The following is a 12,058-nucleotide window of genomic DNA, read 5'->3' as shown; positions in this document are numbered from 1 at the left end:
CCCCCATACCCGACCCATCCTTTATTGTTGTAGGCATGTTCCATGTCCAACAAGCAGACACAACATATCTAAGTCTGTTTGATTTAGGTTCACAAGTGTTGTTGCGTGATCAGAGTAGTGATAATTCCTTAAAACCCATAGCGGGGACTATGTCATTCTCAATGACTTGTTTTCTAACTGATAATGAACATTTCAACTTGACTACAATGTACTTCTACATCTCCATTGTGCACAGTACCTAAACTACTGTTTCTTTTACATCGAAAGTTGTCTGAGGGTGTGTTTTAAATGTCATGTTACATGAGTAAAACAACAAGCCTACATCATTTTATACTATTAATAGTAACAGGAAGCAAACTGATATCGTTTGCCTTCAAGCATCTTTTCGAAATTGTCACTCGCCATGCATACGCAAAGGAAATTACAGTAAATTTCAAGTCCTACCAGGTCAGTGCCTAAAGATACAGGGTTTGATGACTAACACAACCTTATGGAAAATTCGAACACTGAATATTGGCTTCATGTATAGATGCATGGAATGAAATGAAATACCTAGTGATATTGAAAGGTATTAGATTCATGGCTGAGAAAAAGCTATCACAAGATTTGATGTGGGCAGCCACAGAGACATGCAGTATCATGTGCAAGCCTTCAGTTTGGACTCGGAAAGGTAGGCATGAGATAATGAGCCCACGATTAGTATCTAAGCTAGGGAATAGGAACCTCAGATGAATACAAAACTCCGATGCAAAGCTTGTTGACGAACTAAGGACTGTGTTATGCAATCATGAAATACAACAGACTCTAAATCGTACTGTTAGTGTTACGGAATCAGTTGTAGTGGGTCAGATAAACCGAGTTTTATCGCTGCTGTTTACTTTTGCACTACATACTTAAAAATGTCATTTTAATTTAATTTGGTGCGTAAAAAAGATTGTATTTGAAGTGCTGTTACTATACTATTCATTATCGTAAGTAGTTATGTGTTTATGAAGTTATTGTTACAACTGTAATTACATGTATCACGTAACATTATGTGTATAGAAAGCTTTAGAGTTACAAGTTGCATTATCTAATCTGTATAGTGCTAGTCTATAAACTACACCGTCGTCACACTATGTTTGCTGACAGTTTTATTTTTGTCAAAACCCAGAACTGAACACCACATTTCCGGCTAGCCATTGGTGATTTTATGACAATTTCACCCGTTGAAAAGAAATTTGCGTGTCATGATCAAAATGTACGCCATGCAGTTGTTGTATTTTCTCCATTAGAAGAAGCCACTCAGTGATTCTGAACATCTACACACCTTTTGAAAATATCACTTGTGATGTCATTATTCATTGTTATAAGTAAACCGAAATTTTGTGTAAGAGATTTATTTCTAACTTGACGTTTTAGTAAACATATAGAGTGATGATAGATGATTATTCGATGTATACAAAACGAATAAAAGCTGTGACTTGCAGTACCCTCTATAAATATCACACACACAAACACATACCAGTACGCAATAAACCTATTTGAACTAAGAGTACTCTCGTGACGTTATTTAATAAACATGTTACTGTGAAAATATTTGGTAACAAATTACCTGTGTTTTCAAACAAATCAAACTATATGATCCAAAAGAGGCCATTAAAAATCTCTCGTGCAGGTTGTTACATCAAAGATGAGACCGTGCGTGGTCTTGAGAAGAGTATTCAAATTTCACAACTACACCCCTAACAGACCCAGGTTTGATAACTAACCATGAATATTAATGATTAATTTGCATAATTATTGGTTTTCGGTAAATTAGGCTATATCTTAAGAATGCAGTCGTCAAATTCAATATAATTTGGTACATACATTGATATAAACAATGTGCCTGTGTTACATAAAGATTGATAATATAGCTTGTAGTTTTGATGATTCATTTGCATAATTAATGATTTTCAGTAATTAGGCTATACCTTAAGAACGCATACTTCAAATTTAATATAATTTGGTAAATACTTCAAACATAACGAATCACAAGTTCTGAAAAGCTTGATGTAGCTTTTAGTTTTAATGACTCATTTGCATAATTAATTACTTTCAGTAATTAGGCTATATCTTAAGAATACTTATTTCAAATTGTGGAATATATTTGGACCTAGAATTGGCAATAAAATAACATTTCAATAGGAAGTGATACTCATCTTCAAGTTCATTTGAGTCGCAAAGAACACAGATTCATTCGGCTCTGTCAATGCCTTGTCGTCTTCCTGTTTCAACAGTGTGGTGAGCATCTAAAGCGGGATAACATTCTTCTAGCTATGACTAACAATAGTGACAGTTGACAAATACAATTCAGGTTGAAGTAATGATTTGACGTTTTTATAGGTATCAAGTTTATCAAGTGTTGAGTCACTATTGACTTTCTGCCCGCTAGTGTTGTTGTCAGGATGTGGAGGAATCTATATTACCATATCAGTTCACGTCACAGTTCCGGTTCACAACACACAGACGGTCCGTATCATTTCGTACTAGTTGCGGCTGTTTCTTCTCAAAGTTCTGAAGTCATATTGTCGTGAACTTGTGCCCCCATAACAGCAATTCTACATTATTCACATATGTTCTCTTCATTGCTTCATCGGACACATCGGACACAAATGCTCTGGCTTGTATTGCGAGAAAACAAAGTCAGCTTTGCGGTATATGCCATTGTCTTTAGCATGAAAACTTAGCTTTTTCTGAGTTTATCATGCTATCTCCATTATTCATTTCACAGCCATTTTCAATGTGTGTGTGTTTGTGTGTGTGTGTGTGTGTGTGTGCCCGCATGCGTGTGAATAACTGATGGAAATTTCACTATCTTTTCCCTTAATATATAAATGGCAAATGCATGACCTGTGTTAACACGTGTCGTACATTCGACAACTGAGAAACGTTCTAATGATCCAGTACATGTCCCTTACTGGTATGCATAGCATGGCAATGTCGATAACTGTGAACAAGCTAAGAAGAAAAATGAGCTAATTGTTATCTCTGACTTTATTAAAAAAAACTATTCAAATTCTCACACTGTCTCCCCCCCCCCCAGTTTGAATTATTGCATCATTTGAGAAGTCTAATTTGTTAAGACCAAAATAAGATTACAAGTTATAACCAGCACAATTAATATAATATAAAAATTACCTATACTGTATTGGTTTATTTTTGCCTTTCAGTTTTGTCGTATTTGGCCTTGACAAAATTAAATTTGTAATTATTTTATCGTACCACTGGTCAAATTTGTATAATCCCATCCCAGAGAAACCGATCGAGTCTTTTAAGACATGCAACAATACAGTCCTCCATATAGTGTTAGTCTAATTCACATAGAATTGTCTTCATTTATTTATTTTACACCTCATCAAACCATCACAGAATTATTACGACCAACGAATATCTTGTCCTTGCCTTGCTTAGCTATCTTGTATATTGAAGCAATAAAAAAAAGCAAAATAAAATAAAATAAAATAAAATGCCAACCTCCCTCCCCTATTTTCTGAAGTCATGTTATTGGAAACAAACAAATTAATAAATAGTTTGTAAAATACATGAGGTAGATATCGCAAGGATAGTCGAGATTTAGGTTCACAAGTGTTGTTGCGTGATCAGAGTAGTGATAATTCCTTAAAACCCAATCATAGCGGGGACTATGTCATTCTCAATGACTTGTACATCTTGACCATAGGGAACATACACATTGAACTTTTACCTGTCAACGTCACACGGCACAGTTCAGTAGGAACATTATACTAGGTTATGGATTTGTTGTATTTAGTTGTGTGTACTATTTATTTAGATAATAATAAAGTCTTAAGTTTGCCCATATCCCATAATAGACTTCACAGTTATAGTGGTATGGCGAACATTTGTTGTAAAACAATCCCACAGCAATCAGCACACACACATTATGGCCGGCCAGTCAGTCGACGCAGCTGTTCTTCAAGATACTGGTGCGGGTCTGTAACATCAAGATAGATCGGAATGTTGATGTGACTGGAATCTTTCCCGCGTGAACCTACCAGAGGCTCTGTTGCTAAAAATAGTTTAGGGACGAAAGGCTATGTGAAGTAGTAAAAGCCAGTCATCGAATTTCTCACATCGGAAATAGGAAACCGAATCTGGATAGAGCCATCGTATCTGCATGATTGACAACCATTGTGTTGTTTAAATGTATGGAAGCCTCGGAGGCTATTTACGATAAACCTGTATGGTCTAAAATGGGGTATTGATTTTTTGGTCAAAAGTGGCCTAAAATGGGTCTGGGGTCGGCAGTATTGGACGCACACCCCTACCAGAGCTGGCCCCTGATACTGCCCTGGGTATGGATGTTGTACTTGTTTCTGTCTGTCTGTCTGTCTGTCTGTCTGTCTGTCTGTCTGTCTGTTCGTTCGTTTGTTTGCTTACTTTCTTTTACAACTTGCACGGGTCATTCATAGACTGTTACATAGAGCTACATATAACCATGATAACGTTAACCCTAGTATAGTAGTATATATATAGTGGGTAGCCTTGAAAACGTCATCCTTGAATCAAGGGCATGGGGCAACAATTCTGGTGTCTATAACAATATTGAATAACATGAATAAAGACAACATCAAAAAGTTCCGTCAAGTTCTTGTTTATAATTATTTCAGTATCTTGAATCGATAATTAATATCTAATTATAATACACAGAGAAACACTTATTTAACTTCATCAAATAGCGCTGGAATATAAATAGAATATACGGGGATACTGCCTTGAGTGTGTGGATTGAATAGTGCCCCCAATGGTCGTAGAATTTACTTCTCTGTCTTGTCGCGCGATAGCGAGCTCGAATGATTCGACAAACGTCCATGAAAGTACTGGAATTTTCAACTTCCACGAGCTCAGCTTTTGCTCAATTTGCTCATTTGCTAAAAAAAAAAAGACGGGGTGGGACACTTTGGTGTACTTTTTCGTCGCACGTATGCGTGATACCACATTGCCCTCTTTCACGGGCGCTTTCTGTCGCGAGCGCACTTAGTGTCGATTTTGCACCATATCTATACATAAAGAAGTAAGTAAGTATGTAAATGTGATTCATAGCTAACTTGGGCTTTACCTCTATATATTATTGGAATTCACCAGAATTGTTGGCTCATGCCCCTGCTTGAATCTGTAATAATGTGATAGTTTGGTTGCTATGATGTTACAGTAATACCCCCTTGTTTTACTAACATTAAATTGTAAAAAACATGGCGACAACAAAGACCGTCAAAAATAGTGTGTTGTCATTTGATGTTGTAAAAGGCATCACTAGGGCAACGAAGTAGACTTCACCATACTAAGCTCCAATGTTGACACCTGGCTCCGAGACAGTTTACACCTGGTTATACGTCTTGTATTGATATAATTATGCAAATAGAGATTACATGTATGTTGATAAGTATAATAAATACAACGTACATATTTGGAATCTTTGAAGTAGCAAAACTTGCATGTCACGGTACGTATTGACGGCAATTTCAGATACCAACGTGCCCGTGGTTTCTAACCTATGAGGTGTAAATCTTAACGATAACGTATAGGAACTAGACTAGTGGAGGTGTAAATCGTAACGATACCGTATATAGGAACTAGACTAGTGGAGGTGTAAATCGTAACGATACCGTATATAGGAACTAGACTAGTGGAGGTGTAAATCGTAACGATACCGTATAGGAACTAGACAAGTGGAGGTGTCAATCGTAACGATACCGTATAGGAACTAGACTAGTGGGAGGTGTCAATCGTAACGATACCGTATATAGGAACTTGACTAGTGGAGGTGTAAATCGTAACGATACCGTATAGGAACTTGACTATCCAACGATAGAATAACAAAGGTCGGTGACTTTATCGAATGACTGACGCATTGTACATGATACACATTTGAACAATAAAATCACTCCTGCCCAACAATAGTGAATACTTTGAAGGCTTAACACTCAAAGTACACCTACTTATTAAGCTAACATTGAAACGAGTGAACTGCTGTAAGTAACTTTTACGATAATTGGTTATTACTGTATTATATACACAGAATAGGTTTTACGCGAGGACAATTACTATAATTGGTGTGATGCTAAACGTGGCCTGTTTTGAAATGTTTGTTGCTGTAACCATGACAACCATTGAACGATTTCATGCAACTTTCTTTGTCGTTGGAAATAGAATTAGGAAATGGCGATTGACACAAAGTGACAGTTACATTTTCAATAAATCAGTTTAATAGTTCGTTTTGCAACTACATCACATTCTCTTTATACATGCATGCAGCACCTCACTGTAAAACAGAACTGTTTGTAATCGACAGCATAGCATCACCAATTCATGTCCACAAAATCTCATGTTCAGTTCTCATTTCACAGGTGGCCAGATCTGTTCAAAGCAGTTCAACGGAATCGGCATGTCAGAATTCACACCGGCACATCGACCAGCTATCTGCAGACGATAAGAAGATGCTCTTCCATCAAGTGATTGTCAACGACAAATACAAGTTTATGTACTGTGCTGTTCCAAAAGTAGCCTGTTCCAACTGGAAACGGATTATTCGGGTATTGAATGGCGAATGGGATTCAATAAACTCGGGTAAACTCGAACACTATGAAGGGTTCATGCATCTCAGTAATTACACCACGGAGGAAATAGAATACAGACTAAAACACTATTACAAATTTATGTTCGTAAGGTACCCAATTTCCCGCCTTTTGTCAGCATACAAAGACAAATTTGGCAGACAAAAAAGTACATTCCAAGATAGATATGCAGCAAAAATTGTCAGGAAATATCGTCCGGGTTGGCCAATACCTACCAATGTTTCTGATATTCATATTACGTTTAACGAGTTCGTCAAATTTGTACTTGATACTCCAATAAGACGCATGGACCAACATTGGCGACCAATGACTGACATTTGTCAGCCGTGTCTTGTTAACTACTCGTTCATTGGCTCCTTTGAAAATCTTTACAATGACGCTCAAGAAGTTTTCAAAGACCTCGGAGTTCAAGATATCGTTAGCTTTCCACCCAGACAATCTTTCTACAATGGCACGTCTTCCAATGTCATCCAAGACTATTTCTCCAAACTTCCTGACGACGATTACAGACGATTGGTCACGAGGTATGCACGTGACTTCACCTCATTTGCATATCCTTTCCCAGATGTTCTGGATGGCAGCTGAGCGGGTTTGGAGGTCTAATCAGCAATAATGAAGTTCAAATAGTGCAATAATGCCACAACTATATTAACAGCTCATATTGGGTATTTTGTAAATATTAAATATTACTTGAATTGTAGATTAAACGCTGACAACAGAAAACTAGAAATATGATGACAGTGAAATAAAAGCAATATAGCTGTAGTGTCTTCCACAGTATAAACAGATTATATAACAAAATAATAAAAAGTATTAACATTAAATCAACGGGTACTAATATGCAAACTAGCAAGGTATGATCTATGGGAGGATAAACAGTGTAGACATCGAATCGTTCTACTTACACTGACAACTTTTGTTGCCTATACGCAGTAATCCTCTCTCTGCCAGGTGGATATTTGTTTGTACACAGACAACTCCAATTAGGAGAAAATAGGATTCATTTGTCCTAAAATCAACATGGAGTACAATTCTTGTGAATTAATCACGTGTATCTTAAATTGCTATTCCAGTTCTGATTTCCATTTTAATTATCACTTGAATTGTTTTTGTTTTTAAAAGTTCCGTCTATTTTAGTTAAGTTGTATACCTCATCTCAAAGTGGAAACTTTGTGAAAACACTATTACCACCGTCAGACAAAACGAACTCCTTTTGGAATGAAACTTTCGTCATTGTGAGCAAGAGCTACGAAAGATTACAGCAGCGCCCTCAACGCCAGTTTGTTCAATCACTGTATTTTAATCTTTCTAATTTATACATGTTCACCAAAATGATCAGTATTATGTGTTGGTGAAATATCTTAACTCCAATGGAGATATTTTGACTTGTTTTCAGACAGTCCTATCAGGAAGATACGTTTTATACATCCAGTTATAGCAGTGCTTCTCTGTGCAGCGAATTTCGTAGGGTTGTAAATTTTGTATACAAGTTGGTGCATTATTTTGTTCTCATGAAGGAATGGTGTTTTATATGATGTCTTCCTACAACTCGGTTTTAATGATGATTTTGTTTTACTTAGTAATAACTGTACTGATACCTTGCATGGTATCATCTTGACGGTTTTATGGGATATATATTTTTATAGGGTACAACAATAATGGCAATATCCATGTACTGTTTGCATTTTATATTAGATAAAAATCTTTTAATACAAAATAAAATTTTATATCTGCTGCAAACTTATCCTAATATTTGGTGGTGTGTAGAAATCTGTCATTTTTTATTGTTACTTTTTACACAGCACTTAAGGAGCTAGGATTATATTGTGACTTTTTACACAGCACTTAGGGAGCTAGGATTCTAAGTACAAATGTATATTACAACACAAGATGAACATGTACATGTAGTTTGGAATTGATGATGATCATTTTCTGACCGGGCTGAGGCCGAGTGTGACATGGCACATGGTTTATACTATAATAAATATAATAACGGTGGAATGGGACTCTGAACATATAAAGTCAAACGTTTATCACTTGTATGCTTCTCAACAGCTGAAGAAGTTGCTATGTCAAGGTGTGTATGCACACGTGTCCAAGTGTCATGTGTGTGTGTGTATGTACGTACGTACGTACGTACATATGTATGTATTTCTGTATGTATGTATGTATGTATGTATGTATTTCTGTATTTCTGTATGTGTGTGTATGTATGTATGTATGTATGTATGTGTGTGTGTGTGTGTATGTATGTATGTATGTATGTATGTATGCATGTCTTTGTATGTATGTATGTCTGTATGTATGTATGTATGTATGTATGTATGTATGTATGTATGTATGTATGTATGTATGTATGTATGTATGTATGCATGCATGCATGCATGCATGCATGCATGTATGTATGTATGTATGTATGTATGTATGTATGCATGCATGCATGTCTTTGTATGTATGTCTGTGTGTGTGTGTGTAGATAGGCAGGTTTGCTTGACTTTGAGTAAATACAACAATGGTTTATAAGAGATCTTCATTTTTTAATAAAACAAATACTTTTACAGAGAAAAAAAGTTGAGAAAATGTATACACATCTGTACGAAAAAATAAAGAATGTAATTTTCATTATTTAAAGGTGAAAACGACTCCAGGAAATAAAAGTATTCGCATAAGCTGTGAGTTCTGGAGAGTCATTTCATGAGTTCACATGGTTGCCTAGAAACACAAAATTGAAACTCGCCTCTATTGTCTTTGCAGATATGATTATTGATTAGATTCATATTCATGACTCAAAATTTCCTTCAGATAAATGGTCATGAATATTCAATGTGCATCATACTAATAATCATGTCTGCTAACACCCATCATGCAATGGGGCATCACTGAATTGAAAGAACGATAGGGGAATGAGAAAAAGTTTCAATTTGATGTTTCTTGACAACTCACTAAAATCATGAAATGAATCTCAAAAGCCTAACGTTTATGAAAATACCAGTGTATTTCCTGGAGTGGTATTCCCCTTTGATGTATAGGGACCATATAGGCCATAATATCAACTACTTGGATTAACCACAGATTACTTATCTGTGGATTAACATTATCCATACTGTGTGTACATACTGTCTCTGACCTGGCAGATCTCTTGAATGCCCATATACTGACTAGCATGAACTCCAAATTGAAATCCACCAGTCAAAAGCCATTTCGGTCATCTCATCTAATCTCGGTTTCTAAAAAAGGCACAAGGTGAGTTTATAGTTTATGATACCTAGTCGAAAATACTTGCATGTGACTCCCAGTAAATTATTTAATGACTAACACCATACTTTAAGTATCATTATAATTAAGTATAGTTTATGCTATTATAATAAAGGAGATCCATTTATTGTGTAATTATACTACAGTTATTTATTTATATGTTATGCCTTTATACTAACTTTGAATTCGGCCAATAGCGAGTACAGTAAGTAGAATAAAAGTACCTTGTATATAGTAAACATTACCTATAGAAACAGAAATTTAGCCTTATGTCCCTGTAAATTCAACTTTTGCTTGAAGACAAATATTATGAACCACATATTCAGTCAAACTTCTTCAAACATTTTCCTATCATAATCTATCTTTGCTTTGTGTCTTTAACACAAATATGACAGTGGCAAGTCAACTTTCGGCTAACACAGTCACAGAAGTTAATTGATATCATCACACTCAAAGTATCTCTGATAGCAAGTTTTTCTCAAGTGTCCAGGCAGTCATTTATCCTTATTTAGAGTTTTAATTGCTCTCTCTTGATTCCAGGGTGATTATAGGCACACAACCAAGGCATTCATGGCTTCAACCTATTTGTGTAATCTAAGACTTGCAGCAATAATACATAGTTAATCTTAATTTGGCAATAGCACGATTTCCACAGTAATATCAAAAGTACAATTACTAGAATAGTCACAAACACAATCTGAAGAGTTCAAAACAAAATCCAAACAAAATTTAATCTGAAGTGTTATTGACAATGTTATACAACTTATTGTCAACTTCTGTCATGGATAAGAGGCAGGTTTTGAATTCAAGTGAGCAATTTTATCTCAAAGTACACAGTGTATCTTTGGCCAAAAACAAAGAAAAAGAATTGTTTCTGGTCAGTGCGTGCATCACTTAAATGCCCTCGCATCGGTCTTTTTTTATGTGTGTTGGTCCAGCCCATGCAGTCTGCAGTTCAAGTGAGAAACAAAAATAATCCTCCCTACTTCAGTGAACACAACTGCAGAGTCAATCGATCATGAATAAGTCAATGACATCTGCCCCACATACACATTTGCTGTAAAGTACTAAATATAAGGAACAGTAACTGCCATAAAATAGTAGATTTAGTGAGAATAAAAACAAAATTCGCATCATCACTTTAGAGAAACAATTCTGACCAGAAACAATACATTTTTTTGGCCTTATACAACCTGACTAGAAAAGTGAACACTACTGTGCATATATAAGAATATTGCTTTGTTATATAATTAAAGATGAACAATGGAGAGACTCATTCTGTTTAGCTGTATTCTTTAACTTTGGCCAAATATCAGGATTACACCTTTGTGATAGCATGATAGCTAGTCTCCCGATTTCCTGGGCACTGTTTCAAGAGAAATTGAGCTCCTAACATTGGTTATTTCCCAGAATGCCTCACCCCAGTGTAGAGCAGGCCTCTCCTAAGCCAAATCTGAAAATTCTACAGCCGTATTTAAAAGACGTCAATCCACTTAGAAATACATTTTCTGGGTTCCCTACAGACAACGAATCACAGCCAAGATTAAAGTCAGTCTCACCTTTGTTCCTCTTAAGGGTGACCCTATTTTTTTTTCTTTTTCTCATTACCCGACAGACCAAACATCAAATTAAAATATATTTTTATTTGCACCCACCCTTAATATTTGGTGGAATGCTGCCTTCTCTGGCAAGAAGAATAAACATGTGTCTGGACTGTTAATGTCATCTACAATCATGGTGATATTAAATGACACTTGTTCACAAAGAGCTCATTTTTTCATGAGAGAAGTTATTCAAGTAGGGGAGCTGGGAAAGGGCTTGTTACCAGGAATCGATAAAAACATGATGGAGAGGAGGAAATGGAGATGCAGGAAACATGAAGATGGTTTTTCATTTTTTACTATTTTTTTAAATTGACCGACCCATAGTTGCCATGAGAAACAAAAAAAATAGGGCCACCCTGAAGTGTTTCGCTGTACAATTATTATTTATTTAAGACGCAAGACACTGTACCAAGCACCTACAGGTGCAAGCAGTAATATAATATATATTCTGACTATGTATCTAAAATATCTTAGAAAATATCAAATTATAATATTGAAAATATCTGATATGATTTATCTGTACTTTGATGCACCTTTTACAATATTTCATTGTCTTTTTGAGTACTAGTAATCTCTTTTAGG

The 12,058-nt window shown here is 35.8% G+C and overlaps 1 protein-coding gene across 1 annotated transcript in view; it reads left to right on the top strand.

Annotated features, from left to right (window-relative positions):
* LOC144432728 (carbohydrate sulfotransferase 14-like) overlaps window positions 1-8,617 on the top strand; it is a 13,661-nt gene extending 5,044 nt beyond the window's left edge. Inside the window, exon 2 of the mRNA XM_078120997.1 lies at window positions 6,390-8,617. Within this exon, the coding sequence (XP_077977123.1) occupies window positions 6,390-7,202 (813 nt within the window). The 3' untranslated portion in view covers window positions 7,203-8,617. The remainder of the gene's footprint in view (window positions 1-6,389) is intronic.
* Window positions 8,618-12,058: the final 3,441 nt, after the last annotated feature.

The sequence above is a fragment of the Glandiceps talaboti genome, chromosome 3 (assembly GCF_964340395.1).
Source record: "Glandiceps talaboti chromosome 3, keGlaTala1.1, whole genome shotgun sequence".
Classification (NCBI taxonomy): domain Eukaryota; kingdom Metazoa; phylum Hemichordata; class Enteropneusta; family Spengelidae; genus Glandiceps; species Glandiceps talaboti.
The sequence above is the reverse complement of the archived record's forward strand: the minus strand, read 5'-3'. Positions and strand labels throughout refer to the sequence as shown.